Source organism: Sarcophilus harrisii, chromosome 1, assembly GCF_902635505.1.
Source record: "Sarcophilus harrisii chromosome 1, mSarHar1.11, whole genome shotgun sequence".
Lineage (NCBI taxonomy): Eukaryota > Metazoa > Chordata > Mammalia > Dasyuromorphia > Dasyuridae > Sarcophilus > Sarcophilus harrisii.
Genome location: NC_045426.1, coordinates 675,891,493 through 675,915,885, shown reverse-complemented (window position 1 = coordinate 675,915,885; position 24,393 = coordinate 675,891,493). Strand labels below are relative to the sequence as shown.

The following is a 24,393-nucleotide window of genomic DNA, read 5'->3' as shown; positions in this document are numbered from 1 at the left end:
GAAAAAGAAAGCGGGGGTAGAGAGGGAAGAGTTGGGGCTAATTCATTAGGGAAGCCTGCCCTAATTAAGCCAAGCGGTTAATAAGGCAACAAGCCCGAACTGGGGTGGGTGAGATTTGAACATTGACTCGCTAAAGGACTGGCCAGAGATCAGAAACCTTGTGGGAGGGCTGGGGACAAACTGGTTTGGGGGACCCCCTTCCTTCAGGAGACCTCTGTGAGTGAGCTATGGAGGGACAGGAGCAAGGAATTGGCGGGTGCCCTTTTTTCTGTCCTGAACCTTCTGGCTATCGGGTGAAGTCATGGAACCCTTCCCACAACAGTGCTTTTAAATGCATGAAATAAAATAGAGAGGTCTACAAAGTTAGCCAGTTATATTGAAAATACAGCAATCAAAATTATTCTTAAAAACAAGTTAATAATCAGACATTTAACATTTCCTAGCTGTGGGCAAGTCACTTAACCCCAATTGCCTCAGGGGGAAAAAAAGTTCATGGGGAGTAGCTAGGTGGCACAGTGGATAGAGTACCAGCTCTGGTGTCAGGAGGATCTGAGTTTGAATCTAGCTTCCGACATTTATTAGTTATGTGATCCTGGGCAAGTCACTTAAGCTTTATTACTTCAGGGAAAAAAAGTTTATGGACCCCCAGATCAAGGATCCCTTTAGATGATCTGTGAGACTCCCAGTTTCTGGTCAAACATGAGCCTGGAATGAAAATTCCGGTTCACAATAAGGGTTCTTTGGTGTGCCCTATGAGTGGGAAGTGGGTGCGCAGAAATGAAGAATCTGTCCCTAGCATTTTACACACCCACTCACAGAGAAAGGAGAGAGCAGGGGAGGGAGGGGAGGAGGGAGAAGAGGGAGGGAGAGAGAGAGACAGAGAGTTGGGGAAAGGGCCTTGAGCTTGGGAAAAAAGGATCTTCTAAAGGAAATCTACCTCTTTGTTCTCCCTGTTTCTCTTTTTTGGCTAGGAGGGAATAGGAAGCAAAAAGTAGACTGAGACTAGAACCTGTGAGCCAAGGGGATTTCTCTTCTCCAGTCACTGACTGAGTGAATAAAGGACCTGGGGGAGGGGGGGGAGGGAAAGGAAGTCTCTATCTATGTCTATACAAAGTAAGGAGATACATGTCTTTTTTCTGCAGTAATGAGGAGCTCTGTGCTTATTTTCTTGTTTCTTCCTTTCTCTCCCCCTTCCTTCCTTTCTTCCTCTCCTTAGGTCTCCATACCCTTTTTCCCTCCTGTCTCTCCTTTCCTACTGTGTCTCTCTCTGCCTCTGCTTCCTTCCTTTCCTCTCTTTCCTTCCCATTCCTTATCCTTCCCATTTTCTCTCTTCTCTCCCCTCCATCTGCCTGTCCTTCCTCCCCCCTGCCTCTGTCCTTCTCATTCCCTGTTTCCCTTCCATCCCTCTGCCTTTTGTTCCCTTATTCTGCCTCTCCATCCTCCTCTCCACCAAAATTTCCTTCCCTCCCCCTACTTTCTTCTTCCTGTCTCTCTTCCTCTGTGGCAACTTGAGGGACCATCATTATCACTATTACTCAGGCAATCAGAGCAAGCCCCCTCAGGAGTCATTGCCCAGCAAACAGCAAAAGAGAATCTTCTGTGAGTGGAGGGGAGCCCCAGGCAGTGAGCACCAGCTAAATCTGCAAAGGGGAAAGCTGGGGACCAGCAGTACCAAGGATAGAGCTGGGAACAAGAAGCCGAAGGGAGGCAGAGAGGCTGAGGACAGGTGGAGCAGAAATAGAAGACAGCCAGAGTTTTAAAATTTTTGTTTAAAGAAAACAAGAGAAGAGAGATAGTGGAGAGACTGAGAGACAGAAAGATGGAGAAAAGACAGAGAGAACAAAGAAAAAGAGCAGAAATGAAACAGAGATAGAGAGGGGTAAGCAGGGACATAGAAAAGACACTGAAGAGAAATGGAACAGAAAGATAAGAGAGAGACAGAGAGGCTGAGAAGAGATAGAGAGACCGAAACTCAGGAGAGATAAAAAGACAAAAGAGAGAAGATAAATAGACTGGAGAGATAGGAGAGATAGTGGAGAGGCTGAGAGATGAAGAAGAGATAGAGGAGAGATGGAGGAGGTTGTGGAGAAAGGGGGAGCAGTGGGGAGGCTAATTAGAGAAAGACCAAATTAAAACCAAAGGACTTGGGTCTTGCAGCTGTTTTCCCCAGGAACATCTGGCTGCTTCGGCCTTTCCCTCCCAGAATCCTGCTTAATCCGGAGATCTGGGGAGAAATTGTCCCTGGGAGACTTGAGCTGGGCTGGCTAAGTAAGTAAATGACAGAAATGGCTGTTCTCTCTCCGGGTGGCTTTTTCACAGGACATTTCTGCTCCCATTCTAAGCCAGGTAGAGGAGAGAGGAAGCCAGGGGCTGGGAGCAAGAAGGCAGGGGCCACCTCAGACCCTGAGGAAGGCCGAGTTTTCAAAAATTTGGGAAAACCATTAACTGTCTCTATGTGAAACAGAACATACTTCCGTGCTTGTGTATCATATTAGCATCCGTGACTGCTCACAGAAGTCACCATTCTGTCTTCAGCACAATCTTTAAGGGGAAGGAAGGTTTAAAGGCAGTTAACTCCTGTGAGACTCAGTTTTCTTATCTGTAAAATGGGCTAGACCAGCCTCTGAGCTTCCTTTCAGTTTTGGATGATCCTCTGGCACATTCCCCATCTCTAGCTTGTGCCACTGTCCCACTTCTCATAACCCCCAACATGTCCCAGTTTTATTCTCACCTCCCATCCTCTGCTAGTTACAGTCTTAGAGACGGCTCAGTGGAGAACGTGAGGCTGGATCTGAACCAAGAAGGATGGAGGCCAAAGGGTTTATCCTCTCTGCCTCAGTTTTATTGTCTGTAAGGCGGTGGTGTTGGACTCAATGGTCCCTAAAGTGTCTTCCAGCTTTACATCTATGATCCTGTTGTTTGGTTTTGTGGGAAGGAAGAAGCCGAGGTTCAGGGACGGGGCCACGGAGGACACTTGGCAGGGCAAGAATGGAGAGCGCAGGAGGCAGAGGGCCTCAGAAGACAGGTGAGCAGGCATGCAAGTGGACAAGGGCCAGACTGGTGACCCTGATCTCTTGTGGCAAGAGACAGCCAGCAGCTAGGAACCAGACACCATGACCTACGTCCATCAGAAGGAGGCAGCCTCTGCCACTTCCAATTTATGTCCCCAAGAACATGGCTGCCTTCCAGCTCCAGCTCATTCCTTCTCCAGTCTTCCGGGAAGGTGATCACTCGCTCTCTTGGCTGTTGGTGACTGTGCCCCAAACCCAGAGGCCCTGACTCAGCCTCATCACCAGGGACCAGACTGAAGTTTCTCAGCATAATTCCTACCCCCACAAATAACTCAGTGGCTAAGGAGAAAGGGCAGCTAGGAGGGGCAGTGGATAGAACACTGGGTCTGGAGTCAGGAAGACCCAGGTTCAAATAAAACCTCAGACACTAGCTGCGCAATCTTAAACAAGTCACTTAACCTCTGTGCCTCAGTTTTCTCATTTGTAAAATGATCTGGAAAAGGAAATGGCAAACCACTCCACTATCTTTGCCAAGAAAATCCCTAAGAATTGAATACAATTGAAAAATGACTAAACGACAAACCACAAAGAGAAAAGATGGAGAAGAAAAAAGGGGATCCCATCTCTGTGTCTGTGGGAAATGGGATGCTGTGGAAAGAGGGGTACATTTGGAGGCTGAGCATCTAGGTTCATATTCCAGTCCTGATATTTTATTTATTTTTTTTATATTTTATTTTATGGATAAGTTACTTAATCTAGCTACGTTTCAGTTTCCTTAAGTGTACAATGAAAGGGTTAGAAGGAATGAATGAATCATTTAGTCAATTATTAAATGCCTACTATGTGCCAAGCACTATGCTAAGTAAGCTCTGGGGATATAGAGGAAGGCAAAAGATAATCCTTGCCCCCACTTGCCTAATGTGGAAATATGTTTTGCACAACTCTATGTGTAGAATCAATATCATATTGTCTGCAGTCTCAATAAATGGGAGAAGGACAGGAAGGAGGGAGAGAATTTGGAACTCAAAATTTTTTTAATTAAAAAAATTTTCATGAACGTTAAAAGTATTTACATGTAATTGGAAATTTTTAACAAAATTAAAACATATTTTAAAAAACATAAGACAGAAAACCAGAAAAAAATCTCTATACCCAGGGAGTTTACTACTTAATAGGAAAGACCAGGTGCAAAAAACTACATACAAAAGAAATAAAAAGACTAAATTGGAGATCGTCTGAGAGGAAAGGCACTAAGATTAAGGGCTGGGAAAGGCTTCTTAAAGAAGCTAGGACTTCAGCTGAAAGGAAGCCAGAAAACAGAGATGAGGAAGGAGAAACATTGCAGTTCAATAAAATGCAGTCAGTAAAAATGCAGAGTTGAGAGATGTAATGTTATGTCAGGGAAATTGCAAGAAGGCCGGCATCTTTCTTGAAGGAATTATTCTTGCTTTCGGCTAAATGCAGGTTTTTTTTCTTCTTTAAAATTGTTAAATTGATTAGAATTATTTTATTCTCAAATAAAGTTGATTATTCCAATTAACAAACATTTCAAAAATTGATCTCCCACTACTCTATTAAAAAATAAAATAAAATTAATCAAACTGGAAAAAAATAGCTACATTGGCTCTGCCTAGAAATGCTGTGTCTTCACCTCTCTGTCAGGAAACGAATAGCATTTTTTCATTGTCATTCTTTTTGGACTCACGACTTGTCATTGTGTTGATCAGAGTTGCAAAGTCTTTCAAAGTTGGTTTTCTCTATAATGTTGTCATTGTATAAATTGTTCACTTAGTTCTGCTCACTTTACATCAACTGCATCAGTTCATAAAGGTCTTCCCAATTTCCTCTGAAATTGTCCATTTCATCATTCTTACAGCATAATAATATCCCATTACATTTATATGCTCCAATTGGTTCAGCCATTTCCCAGTAGGAAAACAGCCGCTTAGTTTCCAATTTGAGGTTACCAAGAAAAGAGCTGCTAGAATATTGTTGTACATATAGATCCTTTTCCTTTTTTTTTTTTTGGGGGGCTATAAGTCTAATAGAAGCTCAAAGCACATGCACAATTCAGTAACTTTCTGGGTATAGTTCCCCTCCCCTTCCTCTCTTCTGTGTCTCTGTCTCTATTTTTCTCTGTCTCTGTCTCCCTGTTTTTCTGTGTTTCTGTCTTTTTGTCTCTGTCTCTCTGTTTCTGTCTCTGTGTCTCTCTATCTCTGTCTCTGTGTGTGTCTCTCTCTGTCTCTTTGTCTTTTTGTCTCTGTCTCCCTTCTTCCTCCTCTCCTCCTAACCCCCTCCCTCTTTTTCTCCCTCTCTTGTCTAAGGCTGAATTTGAACTCAGCTCTTCCTGACTCCAGGTCCCCTGCCCCACCCAGCTGCTCCTAGGAGGCAGACAAGGATGTACTAATTTCTGCACTGTATACTTGACTATTCCTACACAGAGAGCTCCCTCCCTTCCCCCACCATAAGGAAGCAGACTCTTCTCCTGGACTTGGCTGTGGAGCTCTCCCCATGTCCATCCCTCCTGCTGAGGAAGAACTCCCAGTGGGGGCCCCCGGAGTCCGGCCCTGCGAAAGTTGTACTGATGTTGCTAAATAGTTACAATCCTCTGCTACATTTCTGTAGCGTTTTGGTGTTTCTACCCAGGAGCCCCATGAGGAAAGCTGTGAAGAAAGTGTTTGCCCTAATTGGTAGAAGAGGAAAGTAGTTTCAGAATAAGGGAACTAAGTTGCCCAGAAGATGCAAGAGCTGAGAGACTGAACTCCCAGACCAAAGTTGCCCCTTCCCCTGCCCCAGCCTCTGAGCATGAGGTCAGCCCTCAAGGACCCTGGGCCCCTGCTTCAGGCCTCCGAGGGGTCCGGCCAATCCTGAGGGTGCAGCATTCTACTGCCTGAGTGAGGCTCCTTGCCTCTCCCTCAATCTTCTCCCAATCCCACCGAGACCCCCTGGAACTTGGCCAGCCTCCAGTTAGAGTCCACAGTTTCTGAGCTGGAATAAGAGGGCCCAGAGTCCCCCCGCCCTTTCTTCCTGCTGAGCCTGTTTTCCTCAACTCCTTTCAAAGAATTTCTTTCTCTAACCACTTATCCTGAGTCATTGACCCCCTGAGGGTCAAGAGAATGACAGACATGAGGAAAGAGAGAGGGAGGGAGGGAGGGAGGGAGGGAAGGAGGGAGGGGGGGAGAGAGAGAGAGAGAGAGACACACACAGAGACACAGAGACAGAGAGAGAGACAGAGAGACAGAGACAGACAGAAAGAGAGAGAAGAAGAAGAAGAAGAGAAGGAGGAGGAGGAAGAGGAAGAAGAGGAGGAGGAGGAGGAAGAGAAAGAAGAGGAGGAGGAGGAGGAGAAAGGAGAAGATAAGGATGATAATGATGATGAAGATAATTAAAATGATGAAGAAGAATGTATCTAGTACTTCAAAAGGGAAGAGAATAAGGATATATTAAGTGTCTGCACTGTGCAAAGCACTTTACAAATATCTCATGTGGTGTACATAACAGCCCCCAGAAGGGAGGTGCTATTATTATTCTCTCTCTGTCTGTCTCTCTGTCTGTCTCTGTCTCTCTCTCTCTTTCTCCCCCTCCCCCCATCTCTCTCTGTCATGACTCAAGCTCCTGGTTTGTTTTTGGTTTTTACTACTTAACACAAATTTGTTTTTACAAAGGGATATTTACTTCAAAAATAGAGCAAGAACAAACATGCAAACATTTCCCTCCATGCACTGTACATAATGTCCCTAAATCACTAGGGATGGAAGGGGAGACTGGGCTCATAATTTAGCCCAGTTATTACATGACACTGGCTCCCCCAAGTTCACATACTGATGAGACCTGACTATTGGCCAAGTCCTTCCACTGGCTGGAGTCCCACAGGCCGCTCCCAAAGATTGCTTCTTCTTCCTCAGCGCATCCATTCTGTGTTGGCCCAGCCTGGAATTCTGAATCCTGGTTTCCTATGTCCTGGTTCTCTGAATCTTTGAAGCCCCCAAGGTCGGAGACCCCAGTCCCTTCACCCAGAATAGAAAAACGAGCTCAAGACCAAAACTCAAGGCCTGTTTCTTTGCCGGGTGGAGCATGTCATGGGCTGTCAAGGCCGGAAACAGCCCCAAGGACCTTCCCCTTGCCATAGTCTCCCACAAGTCACTGAGGGCCAGAGTCACCAAGCAAAGCCGCCCAGGCCAAAGCTTACTCAGGCCTTTTCAAAATGCCAGCAGGTGCAGCTCAGCAGCCAATTGGAAACCACATGGTTAGCCGACTGAAACCAGTTTTCAGACTGTTCATGCATGATGCCTCTTCAGCCATCTTCCCTTAAAGATCGTCATAATTTCTTGGAAGCAAGATCCTTAGCATCCTCCACAGGGAAATGTCACATCCATCAAGCAAAGTGATAGGGCCTGTTTGTATTACACCTTTGTTAATTTTTTTCCCTTTCTCATGTTTTTTTTTCCTTTTGATCTGATTTGTGTCTGTGTATGTGTGTGTTTGCAGCATGATGGATATGGAAAGTATTTTGCTTCCCTTCTTCCTCAAAATAATTCTGGGAGAGAGAGAGAGGTGCTGTTAACCCCATTTTACAGATGAGGCAACCGAGGCTGAGAACTGTGATGTGACATTTAATATCACACAGCAAGGAAGTGTCAGAGGCAAGATGTAAACTCAGATGTTCCGGACTCCAAGTCCAGCTCCATCAGCCATTGGTCTCTACATATGGCCCCAAGCAGTTGATGCTAAATTGGATTATTTCAGAGCAGCTAAGTGGTACAGTGGATAGAGCATCAGCCCTGAAGTCAGAAGGACCTGAATTCAAATGTGGCCTCAAACACTTAACACTTTCTAGCTGTGTGACTCTGGGCAAGTCACTTAACCCCAATTGCCTCAGCCAGAAAAAAAAAATTGAATTATTTCCCTGACCCTAGGAATATCCTGAGCGTCCTAGAATACAATGGTCAACAGAGAAGTTTCTTTTATACAGATGGAAGCTACTTTTAGAACTGAAGAACACTACCCTCTCACAAGGGGAGTGGGAGAACATTATTTATGGCTTAAATAAAATATTTAAACAAAGGGTTACAAGGAGAGGAGACCTGCTCCTGGCTCCAACTCAAGCCAGCCTGGATGGTATTTGCCCCAAAGAATGTTTTCCCTACTTAGATCTTAGTACCAAGATCAGGGGTCTATGTGTAGCCTGAGGCAAGTTGAAATGGCCTTATCAGGGACTATCTCACAGAATCTGTATTTCTAAACCAGAAAAATCTGGTCCTTGGCAATAAGGATCTGAGAGTTTCTCTTGGTCCAAAAATGGGGTGAATGTTATGGACAAAATGAGGGGTATTTACTCTGAAGCCCAGAGGTTTTTTTTTTTATTTTAATAGTATTTTATTTTTCCAATACATAGAAAGATAGTTTTCAACATTCACCTGTGTTCCAAATATTTCTTCCTCTCCTCCCCTCTCCCTCCTCCCCAAGACAGCAAGCAATCCAATATAGGTTAATTCTTCTAAATATATTTCCATATTCATCACACATACACACACATACACACACACACACACACACACACACACACACACACACACACCAGATCAAAAGGGGAAAAAACATGAGAAAGGGAAAAAAATTAACAACCAAAAGAAAAAAGGTGAAAATCCTATGCTTTGACCCACTTTTAGTCTCCATAGTTCTCTCTCTGGATGCAGATGGTTCCCTCCATCGCAAGTGTATTGGAATTGCCTTGACTTACCTCATGGCTGAAAAGAGCCAAGTCCATCACAGTTGATCATCACATAATCTTGTTACCGTGTACCGTTGTTTCCTTGGTTCTGCTCCCTTCACTTACCATCAGTTCATGTAAATCTTTCCAGGCTTTTCTGAAATCAGTCTACTCATTTCTTATAGAATAATAATATTCCTTTATATTCACATGCCATAATTTATTCGGTCATTCTGCAACTGAAAGGCATCCACTCAATTTTCCAGTTCCTTGCCACTACAAAAAGTGAAGCCCAGGTTTTTGAGCATTGGCTAATGGTTATTAATTTCTGGGTTTTTGTAATGACTTAAAGTATTGATTATTTATTGTTTGTTATTGACTATGAGTCATTGATTCTTAGTTATTAGCCACTCATTGGCAAGTTGTCATTCACTATTACTGATCAGTGGTTGCCCATTAGCCATGATACCTCATTATTAGCAATGGAAATATGACTGAACATAGGCTCATCCCAAATCTGTGTGCTTATGAGCTATATGACTATGAGCAAATCATTTAATTTCTCATAGACTCAGTTGGACTCTTCTGTGAAATGGGATTAGTACCAAGTGAAATAGCTAACTCAGTGAGAGGTAGTATGGCATAGTGTATTAAAACCCAGATGACATGGGTTTTCATCTCTGACACATGCTGGCTATCATCCTGGACAAGTCACTTGCCTTCTCAGTGTACTAGACAACTCTCTATAACTCGTAAGTTATGGAGAAGGGGCCAACCTGCACTGATAGACAATGTTTTCTCATTTAGGAATGTCCTAACATTAATAACATTTTTATTAAATCAATTCAGAGGTCTAGATCCTTTTCTACCTTTTTCAAGGTAATTAAATGTTAAAGCATTATGTAAATGTGAAATTAAATTGGAAAATAATACCTACCTCCCAAATTTGTTGAGATAATATTTGTAAAATGCTTTGTGAATCTTAAAATGCAACAAAAATGCTAGCTTAATTATAATTATTATAACTATTAACATCAATAGTAATTGATAGTTAATTATTGGTCCAACTAATTATAAATTTCTGAGTTTTAGTAATGACTTAAAGTATTAATTATTTAATGGTTGCCTATTGGCCATAGTATCTCATGACTAGCCTGGCATGCTGGAAACTTGACTGGAAACAGGAGAACTGAGTTCAAATCCCAATTTATTAGTATTTACTATATAGTTTATTGATAATTTATGATCAGTCATTGACTATATTTGTTGTTGTTATTTAATTCTTCATGTCGCCTCTTATAGTTTTCTTGGCAGAGATACTACAGTAGTTTCCCATTTCCTTATCTGACTCTTTTGACAGATGAGGAAATTAAGACAAACAGGCTTAGAAATGACCTGCCCAAGGTCTTATAGCTGGGAAATATGTAATGCCACATTTGAACACATGAAAATGAGAATTCCAGCATTCTATCCACTGTGCCACCTAGCTGTGCCTTTGGTTGTATTTATTAATGGTTATTGGTTATGGATTATCAGCCATTTATTACTGGTTGATGGTTATTGTTCCTCAATATTGGTCATTGTCTATTGGATCAGTGGCTACTCATTAGTGATTTATTTTTGGTCTAGAGGAAGCTGAGGTTAGTTGGAGACTCTGACTCAGGCATGTTTCAAGAACACTATGGATCCCCAAAAGACATGAGTCTTCCTTGCAAAATTCCTTAGAGAAGAGGGGGAATGTGATCCAGTCAATCAATTAATCAACAAGCAATATTTGCTTAGTGTGCTGTCAGGCACTACACTAAGCATTAGAGATAAATATGAGATGATCGGGATAGTGAAACTTGGCCATTAATTGGAGGTAGGTGAGGAAGAGAGAAAAATTAAAGATAATTCCAAGGCGACTAACCTGGAAAGACGTTGTTGCCCCTAGTGAAAAAAAACAGATTTGGAGAAAGGCAAGTTTCAGGGAAAAGATATTGTCTTTTGCTTTGGATGTACCGAGTTTGAAATTTTGACTGTTACAGCCAAGTGGCGATATCCAGCAAACAGTTGGAGAAGTCAGTCTGGGATTCAAGAGAGAATTTAGTGTGGGTGTTTAGATTTGAGGGAGACATGATAATTAATTAAGTCCATAGGGATCAAGGCGATCATCCACTGAGAGAAAGAAAAGCTTTCACACAGCTTTGGAATACACTTTCAATGAGTAGCCAACAAAGGAATGGAAGAAGAAATGGGGAAAGTCAGAGAAAACAGTGTCACAAAACCACGACAAAAAAAAATGTTTAAGAGGCAGGATTGAGCCAAGAGATCAAGCCAGAAGAGGCCTGAAAAAAGAGCTGCTGACTTTAGTGGCTAAGACATGGCCGCTGACCTTTGAGAGAGCAGTTTCAGTTGAGTGGTAAGGTTGGAAGCCAGATTATATAAGGAGTTGAGGAATGAGTGGGTGGGATCACCTCTTGACAGAGAAGTAATGAACTAGAAATCCAGGATGAGACATGAATTCTTAGTCATGGTTAACACATTAATCTGTTTTGAAGGACTATGTCTATTTGTTATAAGAGAAGGATTTTACTGAAGATGGGATGGATTAGTGGGTAGAGACAGAGATCAATAAAGGATTCTTGAAAAATGCTCAGAAAAGATACAGAAGAGGACACAAGTAGAGTAGTTTTGTTCCCACTTGCTAAATTTGGGTGTTTTCTTTTTTCTTTTCTTTTCTTTTTTTTTTTTTTTTTGGCTGAGGCAATTGGAGTTAAGTGACTTGCCCAGGATCATACAGTTAGAAAGTATTAAAGTCTGCAGTCACATTTGAACTCAGGTCCTCCTGACTTCAGGGCTGGTGCTCTATCCGCTGCACCACCTAGCTGTCCTGGATATTTCTTTTAAAATATATATGTTATATATACATACATATATTTATAGAAATAAATATATATTAAAAATATATGTAAAAGAGAAGCATGGTGGCTCAGGGGCTTGAACGCTGAGGCTGGAGTCAAGAAAAGTTGAATTCAGATCCAGCCTCAGACACACTTAAACCTGTCTGACTTTGGGAAAGTTATGGGTTTACCTCAATTTCTTCAAGTGTAAAATGGGAATAATAATAGCACCTGCCTCTTATAGTTGTTATGAGGATCAAATGAGATCATAATTGTCAGGTTCTTACCTCTAGCAAGTGCTGATGAGTAGCCAGTGATCCAATAGACAATGGCCAATATTGAGGAACAATAACCATCCACCATAAATGACTGATAATCCATAACTAATAACCATTAACAAATACAGCCAGGGGCAGCTAGATGGTGCAGTGTTTTACTATTTCCTTCTCCAGTGGATTAAGGTAAAGAGGGTTAAGTGACTCACCCAGAGTCACACAGCTAGTGAATGTCTGAAGCCACAAAAGAGACTCGGGGCTTTCCCTCCAGACCCAGCTCTTTGTCCACTTTATCTCCCTTAAGTCAACAAGCCCATCTTTATTTAAGTACTAGGTACAGGCCCAGAGCCAAACCCTGAAGGTATAAACAAGGGCAAAATGAAAGTCTCTGTCCTCAAGGAACTAACATTCTAATAGAGAAGATAACAGATAACTTCGTAGGCATAAGATGTGTACAGAGTAGATGGAAGGCCCTCTGACAGGGGAAAGTTTTAGCAACAGGGAAAACTGGGAAAGACCTACTAGAATAGGTGAGATTTGAGCTGAATTAGGAAAATTAAAAGGGGGTATAGCATCCCAGGTGGGAGGGACAGCAGGTGCAAAGGTGTGGAGATGGGAGACTGCAAGTCTTGTTCCAGCATAATATTGAATCATTGCAGCAGCTCTGGCTTTGGGGTGAATGCCCTTCAAAGGAAAAAGGAGAGTAAAGGATGCACAGTGGAAAAAACAATAGATTAAAAGTCTTGGGTTCAGGTTTTGCTTCTTTGTAGATTTCTTATACACACACATTCATCCCCAATGAGGCTGACTTAGAGAAAGAGCAGAAAAGACCACTCCCCTCCATCTGTCCTCTCATTCCTTACTCCCAGACACCCCTAGGCCGTTCTTCCAGCCTTTCTGGGGAAACACAGAGGCAGCCAAGGGCACCATTAATTTTTCATTACAATGCATAATAATTTATGTCTTGTTTGGCCGAGCCTTTATCACTGGTAGATGGAGAAGCTAAATTTTTTACACTCTTAGCTTTGCTTTTGGAAAATCCCTGGATGGGCAAGGAAAGTGTTTTTTGGGCACATCTCTCTGACCTTCTCTCCTCCACCTGGGGTCTCCTCCCACCACACTCTCTCTCTTTCCTCTCTCTCCTCCTCCTCCTATTCCTTTCTCTCTCCCCCTCTCTCTGTCTCTGTCTCTGTCTCTCTATCTCTCTGTCTCTCTGTCTCTCCCTCTTTCTCTGTCTCTCTGTCTCTCTCTCTCTCTCTCTCTCTCTCTCTCTCTCATATTCACCTCCTTCTGTCTCAGACGATCCAAGTTAGGAAAAAAAACTCTGGGCATCCCAAGGAGCTGCAGCTAGAAGACTCCAAGCCCCCAAATTCTGAGACAACACATTCCACCATTGGACACCCCTCGTTATGAAAAAGGTTTGCTGACAATGAGCCTAACTTGGATCCTTTGTAGCATCCACTCCTTGATCCTGAGTCTCTGTTCTGAGCTATCAGAACTCTGTGATCCTTACCTACGGAAGGGAAGGAAAGGACCTCCATGAATTTGGAGTCAAAAGACCCAGGAATCAGGGCTCAGCCTGTGTATCCTTGGGCATGTACCTTGAGCCTCAATTTCCACAGTGGATAAAATGAAAGGTCTACCCTAGATGGCTTCTAAGATCCCTTTACTCCCTGCTCTTGTGAAGCCCGTTTCCATACCTGTTACACCTTGAATCTCAGTGAGCGGGTCCAAAGGACCCAGTCTCGGGTTTTCTTCATGTGAAAGAGTTCCTGGACTTTTGGCCAGCTGAGGGAAATGGGATTTGGAGGGTGAGGGAAAGGGAAATTCTGTTCTTTCCTACTTGGGGACCCTTGGGTTAGCTTTGAAAAATTCTCTGCATGGGGTCCTGTGAAGAGGAGAAATAGGATGCTAATCTTCTGTGTCTGGAAGGAACTTGGAGAGATCCATGCTTCAGCTTCTAGCCAGTCCAACCACCAGCCAGTGTAGCCCAGAGTAGGCCCCTTGGGTCTTTGCCATCTCTGAAACAGAGCTCTGCAGGCTCAGGGAGATTCAAAGGGCCTTTGTCCCCAAGCCTAAGGAGCCCCCCTCCCTTGGGAGAAGGGGGGTTGTGGGGGATAAAAATTCTATGGCCTGATTCTAGTTATATGATTTAAAGCCAGCCTTCTCCAGTTCAATCAAAGTAATGGCCCAGATCGGATCGATTTCCCCTCGGCGTCTCTCCAGCTCCCTCCCTTTCTCCCTCCCTTCCCTGGGCCTCAGATTTTCAACATTTTTTCCCAACCCCACCTCCCATTCCAGCCTTCCCGTGGCAGTCCCCTGCCTCCAACCCAGCCTACATCTGGACAGAGGGTAGAAAGGCATCAGAGCCAGAACTACACTGTTAGGGCCTGACCTATAAGCTAGATGCCCTGGAATTCAGTTCTGGGTTGACATAAAAAGGAAGGGTCAAAAGACCCAGGTTCCATTTGTGGCTCTGACACTTCCTAGCTAGCCGTATCAATCGCTCAATCTCTCTAGGATGTAGCTTTCAGAGAATAGTCAACTTGAAACAGGCCTTCTTCAGGGAATTAGGGGTGTCTGGCCAGGAGAAAAATTGAGAGGGGTGGAAATGAATAATAATAACTAACATTCATATGATGTTTGTTACAGAAAGAAAATCTACCACATTACAATTTAGAATATGTCAGGTACATATATATATATATATATATATATATATATTTGTTTGTTTATTTATTTAGTTATTTATATAATGGACAGCTAGGTAGTGCAGCAGATCGAATGCTTCATCTGAAGACAGAAAGATCAGGCTTCAAATTTGGCCTCAGAAACGTAATAGCTGTGTGACCCTAAGCAAGTCACTTACCAAGTTTGCCTCAGTTTCCTTATCTGTAAAATGAGCCAAAGAAGGAAAGGACAAACCATTCCAGTACCTTTGCTAAGAAGACCCTAAATTGGGTCACAAAGAGACTACGGAAAGAATGAAGAACAATAAAAAGGATTTTATTACATCCATGGTTACTAGCTAAGGCAGGGAGAAGCATCAGTTGGCACAAAGATAGAGAGTGTCTCTATGGGCTGAGGGCTTCCAAACATGAACCATTTTTCACACATGCTTTTTGTAGGGAAGAAACACAAGGTCATATTAGCTTCATAACCAGTCAGCCACTCATTTTGGAGCAGAGTGTTGTATTTCAGGAAGCGAGGGGGAAAACAGAGACTACCTGATCTCTTGGTCTGTCAGGGGTCTGAGAGACTCTGTCTTAGTGGCTGTCCTTGCACGTGATCTGAAGTAAAGAAAGGCAAAACAAAGGGGTTAGGTTAAAATAGTGATTTATTATAAAATTCATTATTCATATGAAGAGAAAGTAAATTTAATTCCTTCCTTTCTGTTGCCTAAATGCTAACATCTTCCCTCTGTTCATTATCTCCAGCTTACTCTGTCTGTCTATATCTTGTGGGAACATAATGGAAGTATCTTCCCCATTAAGCTTCAAGCTCTCTGAGGATGGGGATTCTGTTTTTGCCTTAGTACAGTACCTGCTGTAAAATGAGAGCTGTGATGTTGATGGTGAAGGTGATCTCAGAAACCAAGTGGGGGAGTACATAAAGAACTGACCTCAAAAGGAGGAAGTTCTGGATTCAGATCCTTCCTGTGATACATTGACTGACTCAGTACCCAAGACAGCATTCTCTGTATGAGAGTTTGTGGTTGTTCTTCAGTCATTTTCAGTCACATCTAACTCTTTGTGACTCCAATTGAAGTTTTCTATGTAAAGATACCATTTCCTTCTCCAGCTTATTTTACAAATGAGGAAACTGAGGCAAACAAGGTTAAGGGATTTTCCCAGAGTCATACAACTAGTAAATGTCTGAGGCTGGATTTGAACTCTCAGAAAGATAGTCTGGCTGAAATCAAGCCAGTTCATTTATGATCTCAGGAGAGAGGGTATAGACAGGAATAGAGAGAGCTTTCTCTATGGATGAAATCACAAGTCCAGTCTAGAATCATCATTTCTGTTGGAAGTAGGGATAGGGCTCAGCATCCAGGCTACCTGCTTTCTCTTCTAACTTTACCTTGTATCTACTTTGCATATATCTTACACATACTGTAGGGATCTGTCCTGGTCCATCTTCTTTTTCCCTCTAGACCAAAGCATGTTAAACTGGAGGTCACAACCTCATTTAGGGTCGAGTAATTGAATGCGGGGATTGTGAAAAATATGACAACAGTAAAAGGTATCCAATATTCTGCCAAGATTTATTTTTTATGTAAAAATAAACAAGCACATCCATCTCATCAGTATGCAAATTTGCTTTGGTCTTTAATAAATGGTAAAATTATATGTATACCAAAGAGTTGTTTTAAAATAAATTTCTTTATGATTTATTATCAGTAAATGTTTGATTTGGAAATCTATATATCTGGGGTCGAGTAAAAAATTTTCTGGCAAAAATAAGTCACAAATGGAAAAAGTTTAAGAAACCCAACACTGGACTAGTTTTCTTGAGATTTCTTCAGCTTGATTCAATGATCATCTCTATGCAGATAATTCTTTTTTACTCTTATTTTAAAATATGGCGCTTTGTTTTTCCAAGTAAATGCAAAGATAGTTTTCAATATTCATCTTTGCAAAACCTTGTGTTCCAAATTTTCCTCTCTCTCTCCTCCCCTTCCCTGCTCCTGACAGCAAGCAATCCCATATAAGTTAAACATGTGCAATTCTTCTAAACGTATTTTCATATCTGTCATGCTGCAAAAGAAAAAATAAATAAAAGGGAAAAAACATGAGAAAGGAAAAAAAAAAAACAAGAGAACAAACAACAACAACAACAACAACAAAAAAGGTGAAGATACTATGCTTTGATCTACATTCAGTGTCCATAGTTCTTTCTCTGGATTTTGCAGATTATTCTTACATCTCCTTATCTAGCCCTAGTCTCTCTCTCTGTATGTCCAGGCTTTCATTTCCAATTAGTTGGCCCTATTATTCTTGGCTTCCAGTTATTTTCTCCCCTCCTCCCATCATATTCTCCCATTAGAATGTAACGCCATTGAATTCAGGGACTGTCTTGTTTTTTGCTTTTGATGGTATCCTTGTTGCTTAGCACAATACTTGCTTAATAAAGCAATTGGTATAATGTAATCACTAGTATACAGTAGTCACTTAACAAATGTTTGTTTCCTTCCTTCCCATTGGTCATCTCAAACTGGATGTCCCATAGATGTCTTAAAATCAACATGTACAAAATTAGGCTAATTAATGTTTCCTCTTAAACTGTTCCTTCTTCCTAACTTCCCTGTTATTGCAGAGAGCCCCACCATTCTCCAAATCACCCAAGCTTACAATCCTGACTCTCTCTCTTACCCCATCTCCTCAGATCCAATCTGCCGCCAAGATCTGTTAATTCCAATTCGCCCTTTAAAACATCCTTCAAGTATACCTTGATCCCTCTCTCTGTCTCTGTCTCTCTGTCTCTCTCTCTTCCCCTCTCTCCCTTACTCTTGTCCTCTCTATCTCCTCTCTGTCTCTCTCTGTCTCTGTATTTCTCTGTCTCTCTCTCTTTCTCTCTCCCTCTCCTCTCTGTCTCTGTCTCTGTCTCTTTGACTCTCTGTCTCCTTCCTCTCTCCCTTCCTCTCTCCTTCTCTCTATCTCCTCTCTGTCTCTCTGTCTCTGTCTGTCTCTGTCTCTCTGTCTCTCTCTCTTCCCCCTCTCTCCCTTCTTCCGTCCTTTTCTCTCTCTTCTCTGTTACTTTGTCTCTGTCTCTCCCTATTTGTCTCTCTCTTTCTCTCTCTGTCTCTCTCTCTCTCTCTCTCTCTCTCTCTCACACACACACACACACACACACACACACACATAACACGCTTCTATTCAATAAATTCTAATGGTTCCTTATTACATCCAGAATCAAATATAAAATTCTCTGGCTTTTAAAGCTCTCCATGGGGGCAGCCAGATGGCACAGTAGATAGAGCCCCAGTGTTGGAGTCAGGAGGACCTGAGTTCAAATTTGACTTCACATACTTAACACTCAGTAGCGCTAATCCCAATTGCCTTGCCAAAATTAAAAGTAAAATAAGCCCTTCATGAACTGAGGTCTTCCTGACTCCATATCCAGACCTTTATCCATTGTGCCATTTGGCTGACTAGCTGAGCATGATGAAACAGGACAGATTTAGGAATATCAGAGGAAAAGCACTTCCTAGCTATGCAAGTAACATCACTTTTTCCGAGCCATAATTCCCTCATTTGTAAAGTGTGGATAATGAAAGCATCTACCTTCCAGGAATGTTTTAAGCATAAAGTGAAATCACACGTGTAGTGTTTTGTAAGCCTTTGAGTTCTAAATAAATGTAAACTATCATTATTATTGTACGGTTGGGGTGGTCAAGAATGTGGGAGGATAGTCTGGGGCAGAGATGTCAAACCACAAAACCAGCAACGCTCCCTAACTAGATTATGGGAAATATTTACCAAAATAAATGAGCCAGTAGAAGATAAAGTTCATATGTGGTTTTCTAAGTCAATATGCAGCAACCAATAGTAATCTAGTATTTGATAAACCCCAAAACTCCAGCTTCTGGGATAAGAACTCACTATTTGACAAAAATTGCTGGGAAGGCTGGAAAATCATGTCAGAAACTCAGTGTAGACCTACATCTCACCCCCCATACCAAAATAAAGTCAAAATGGGTGCATGATTTGGGCATAAAGAGTGGTACCATAAGTAAATGAGGAGACCAAGGATAATCTACCAATTTATGACCAAAGAAAAACTAGAAAACATATTATGGAAGGCAAAATGGACAACTTGGATTACAACATGCGGCAACCAGGCCTCCATATGCATAGTTTAATGGCCCCTGTTTCTATTGGGATCTGACACGTCTGGTCAAGAGACTGGGGAGGGAGAGAATTGTGTTTGGGAGCAGAACCCGCAGTCGGGAGAGCTGGAGGACGCGGGGGGCTAGGCCAGAATCAGAGAGAACGGCCGAGCTTTTGCTCCACGGCCAGCGCTGGGTCTGAGCTTCCTGTGGGTAGGATGTGGGGAGTTACATTTAGAGTCCCCTCCCGTGGGGGCTCCAATCATCCCCCCATAATGGATCGGGCTGCAGCTGGGAGCCAGCCCCGGGGAAGATAAATGAGCAGGTCTCCAGCACATAATCCAACATTTCCTCCTCTCTGTTCCCATTATCCAGGGCACTTTGCAGCTGGCTGGGAAATTAGCTGTCAGCATAGTAATGCATGAAGGTCACCAGAGTGCCGGCAGTGACCGACCAGTCCCATTCAGCCGGGGAGCGGCTCCAGACCCGGCCCTGCCTTATCTGCCCCTTTCTCCTCTTCCACAGGAGTGGCTGAGTCGGTTCGGTTACCTGCCCCCGCCGGACCCCGTGACAGGGCAGCTGCAGACCCAGGAGGAGCTGGCCAAGGCCATTGCAGCCATGCAGCGATTCGGAGGCCTGGAGGCCACCGGTGTCCTTGGTCAGTAGCACCGGGGCTGGGCCCGGGGCTGGGGACGGGAGCCGGAGATGGGAAAAGGAGGCCTGGGAGGCTCACAAAGAGCCCAGACTGACATCTCACGTGTGTCCTTCCCACACACATCCCAGCGTCCAGGAGCCCATAACTACCCGCAGGGGGCAGCTCAAAGGCTGGAACTGTTGTGGGACTTTCCAGAATATGGGATAAAGAGCAGGAAGGGACCCCAGAGGCCATCCAGTCCCATGCTCCCCTTTTATGTAGCGGGAAGCCGAAAAAAGAATTTCCCTCAACTTCACACAAGGAGCAAGCGTTAGAAATGAGATTGGAACCTGGATCCGCTGATTTGAGGGAATGTATTCTTTCCACTGTACCAGGTTTCCTAATACATTAGATTGTGCCCCTCAGTCACAGCGTAGCCAATTCAAGGCCCAGAAGACTGACTTTGGTCCTAATGTGTGATCTCTTGGAATATGAGCTTTGTGAGGGCAGGGACTGCATTTTATTTTATTTTTTTATTATAGCTTTTTATTTACAAGTTATATGCATGGGTAATTTTTCAGCATCGACAATTGCAAAAACTTTTGTTCCAATTTGTCCCCTCCTTCTCCCCATCCCCTCCCCCAGATGGCAGGCTGACCAATACATGTTAAATATTTAAAGAATAAGTTAAATACAATATATGTATACACGAGGGACTGTATTTTAAGTCTTTCTCTGGATTTTCAGCACTTTGACCCGGGTGCAGAGCGAACAAAGCTCTAGGCATGGAGTTGGGAAGAACGTAGTTTAAACCCAGCCTGAGATAATTTCTAGCTATATGACCCTGGACAAGTCATTTGATCTCTGTCTCCATCAGTTTTCTCATCTGTGAAAAGGGGATAATAATAGTGTTTATCTCCCAGGATGATTATGATGATCAAGCGAAATAGCTGTGAAGCATTTAACCCTTTAGCTAAGAGTAGGCACTTAAAAATCAGCACAGTATCTCAAAGATAGTGAGAGATTAATAAGTGCTTGTGGACTGACTGACTAATTTACACATAAGTGTGAGACAGAAAACTCCAGGCTAAGTAGGGCCACTGGCAAGAGGGCCCAGCCTCCTCTGGAGGAAGAGGATGCTAGAAAGGGGAGAGTTACCTCTCACTAAAGACTAACTTCAAGTCCCTCCTCCCACATGCTGCCCTCCCTGAACACTGTTAATTATCATTATTTATGAGACAAAGGAATCGGACTGGTCTTGAGCAGCTCATTACCTCCTGCTGCCTTGGTCCCCTGCCTCCCCCCGCAACCAGCCCGGACTTTTAACTGAGGCAGGCTGGGTACCCAGCCAAGAAAGCAAGAAAGGGCCTCTTTTCCCTCCGGTGCACCCCAAGGAGGCAAGGCCCTGGACTCTTCACTCCACCCCCTCCAGGCTCCCGGCCCTTGCCACAGTGCCCCCTTCTACACCCCCACAGCAGCCCCAGCAGAGATGGAGATTCCCACTCCAGACACATCTTAGGTGTGAAGAACAGCACATGTAGCATCACAGTCCACCTCGATTTCTTTAGCAACCACAAGAGCTCACAGGCAGACCCGTATAATCTAAAGATTCTGGAGACAGAAGCCCTGGATTCAAATCCTGACTGTCACTTACTGCCTGGGTGACAGCAGACAAGATACTTCACTTCTAGACTTCAGTTTCTTTATCTGTAAAGCAAGAGAATTGATCTAGATAGACTGAAGTCCTTTCCAATTTCAGATCCAGGATCCCAAGAAGGTCTTCAACAATTCAAGCACTTTCTTTACTAGCAAAACTCCCAACCTCTCCAGGCCTTAGCTATTTTTATAAGCAACCTCTCTTTCTTTCCCTCTCTCTCTCCCTCTCCCTATCTATCTCCCTCTCCCACTGTCTTTCTCTCTCTCTCTCCTTCTTTCCCTCTTTCCCTCCTTCCCTCTCCCTCTCCCTCTCCTCTCTGTCTCCCTCTCCCACTGTCTTTCTCTCTCTCTCCTTCTTTCCCTCCCTCTTTCTCTTTCTCTGTCTCTCCTCTCTCTCTGTCTCTGTCTCTCTCTCTGTCTCTCTCTGTCTCTCAGTCTCTTTCTGTCTGTCTCTCTGTGTGTGTGTCTATCTCTCTGTCTCTCTGTCTCTCTGTCTCTCTCTCTCTCTCTCTCTTTCTCTCTCTCACACCCACACACATACACACAAAATAGTACTTGGCTGGCAGCCTCTGGTGTGGAGCCCTCTGCCCTTAGCCAAGTTACTTCTCAGGCCGTGCTGGAAGCTTCCCAGCTTGCCAGGGCCTGCCGGACTTGTGCCCCATTGGCAAAGCTACCTCAGCTGCTCTAAATATTTTTCCTCACACAAACAAAATTGAACATATAACACATATTTTTGCACAATGCAGCATCACACCATTTACTATTATTGTATACATTCACATATTTTTGAAACACTTCTTACAGCTACAGAACATAGAAAGATAAACAGGAATATATTTAATATTTTTAAAAACATGATATGATAAAGACTATAAAGTACTGTGTTCCTTTCAATATTTCAAAAGATTTATATATATTGGATTACTTGCCATCTAGGAGAGGGGGTGGGGAGAAGGAGAGGGAAAATAATTTGGAACACAAGATTTTGCAGGGGTGAATACTGAAAACTATCTATGTGTGTGTTTTGAAAATAAAAAGCTTTTTAAAAAAGATATATGTGTACATATGCATCACAAAGGATCCCAACTTCACATGCTTAAAGTATAGTTTTTTAGTGTAAGACCATTATCATTTTAGTACAAATAAGATTTTTTTCTAGTTCTGTAGCAATGCAATTTGTAATCCAAGACAATTCAACCCCAGAGTTGACGTTGCCCCATAATAATACATAAACCCACCCCTCGTCTACGATACTGGTGTTTCTGAAAAAGCTATCTTCAGGAAGTGTCCCAGTTAGTGGAAGATAAATGACTGTTGCTACCTAGAAAAATGAAGACCGCTCAGTGTCGAAGTGGATAGAACACTGGGCTTGGAGTCAGAAAAACTCATCTTCCTGAGTTCAAAACTGCTCTTAGACACGAATTAGCTGTGTGACCTTAGATAAGTCACTTAGCCCAAATTTATCTCAGTTTCTCCATCTGTAAAATGAACTGGAAAAGAAAATGACAAACCACTCCAATACCTTTTCCAAGAAAACTCCAAATGGGGTTATAACTGAAATAAATAAACAACAAGATTATTAAGGTCACTGCATTGATGTCACTGCAGCTGAAACAAACAGACTCATGGTAGTATCTAGAGACAAAATTGAGGTAAAATGCATTAAACAAAAATAGTGTAATATAGATAAATGTGAACTCTCTTAGTTCACACTCCTTATGAATTTTGCTTAGTGTTATTGTTGTTCAGTGTTTTGTTTTTTTCTTGTTGTTCTATCTTAACTCTTCATGACCCATTTGGGGTTTTCTTGGGAAAGACAGTAGAGTGGTTTGCCATTTATTCTCCAGCTCATTTTACAGATGAGGAAACTAAGGTAAGCAGGCTTAAGTGTTTCCACCAGAGTCACACAGCTGATGAGTTTCTGAAACTGGATTTGAGCTCAGATTTTTTTTGACTCCAGGCTTGACACTCTATCCACCGAGCCACATAGCTACCCATTCATTTAATTTATCATTGCTTTTCAGCTCATTTTGAGCTTGTTAGAACACATCTCCAGAATGACGTAGTACCTCGTGCCCTCTGACATTATTTTCTCTGAATCAAGATTTCAGATAACATATCTGAGGATCTTGATCAAGGAAAAGATATCTTTGGGTTGACATTCCAGAATTAAGCAACCAAGTCCCAGACCTCTGTTCTTGCCCTGGAGTGACACAAAGAAATCGCCTTCCCTCCACCAGTATCTTAACCTTTCTTCAGTGGAGAAGAGTTCCCCTGAGTACTTTGGGTGGATGGGGAGGCCATGATGTGAACCAGAGCAGGATTAAATTTGGTTATTCCCCTTAATCCATTCGCCTAACAAAGGGTCTTTCCCCCTTATGTTTTGATTATCACACACCTTTCTAAGAGGCATTTCTCAGGAGTCTGGAAACTAGTTTTAAAGGAAAATATTGTTTCTTAATATTTTCAGTTTCATCCCAATCAATTAGTAAATATTTCTTAAAGTGACTCATTTTGTGTGCTAAGCTAAGCCCTGGGGATACAAAAGGAGCCAAAAGCTAGTCCCTGCCCTCAAGAAGCGTAAAACCTAATGGGGGAGACAACATGTAAATAAATATGTGCAAGCAAGTTATATACAGGATAAGTAGGTAACAGTTAACAGAGGGAAGGGACTGGAATTAACAGGGGTTAGAGACATGTTTAATATATATAAGACTGGCTGCCATCTGGGGGAGGGGGTGGAGGGAGGGAAGGGAAAAGTCGGAACAAAAGTGAGTGCAAGGGATAATGTTGTAAAAAAAATTACCCAGGCATGGGCTCTGTCAATAAAAAGTTATAATTTAAAAAAAAAAAAGAGGGGTTAGAAATTTCCTTTAGGAGCTGGATTTTAGTTGGGACTTGAAGGAATCCAGTGAGTTCAATAGACAGAGTGGAGAAGGGAGAGTTAACCAAGGCATAGAGGACAGATGGAGAGGATGTCCAGAATCAAGAGATGGAGCCTTTTGTTTGTAGACCAGCCAGGAACCCAAGGTATAAGGAGGGTTGAGATATACACCACTTTACCACATCAGAAGGCAATTGTGGTTCAGGGAGAAAGGGAAGGAAGGAGAAGGAAGAAAGAAGGAATAAGGAAAAGATAAGAAGGAAGGAAGAAATGAAAGAAGGGAGGGAAGGAAAGAAGGAATTAGGGAAGGAAGGGAGGGATGGAAAAAGGAAGGAAGGAAAGGAGGGAGGGAGAAGGATGGAGGGAGAAACACAAACCACTCAATTCTTTGTGAACTTGAAAATGTCCCTTCTCCTTTCTGGGCCTCAGTTTCTCCATCTGTAAAATGAGACTATTGGACTGAATGACCTTTAAAGTCCCTGCTCAAAGGCTCTATGAATCAGTCTGATGAA

General features: G+C 42.8%; 1 protein-coding gene across 1 annotated transcript in view; it reads left to right on the top strand.

Annotated features, from left to right (window-relative positions):
* Positions 1-24,393, top strand: part of MMP17 (matrix metallopeptidase 17) — a 70,535-nt gene that overhangs the window by 14,201 nt on the left and 31,941 nt on the right. The window contains exon 7 of the mRNA XM_031948390.1: positions 19,233-19,365. Within this exon, the coding sequence (XP_031804250.1) occupies positions 19,233-19,365 (133 nt within the window). The remainder of the gene's footprint in view (positions 1-19,232; positions 19,366-24,393) is intronic.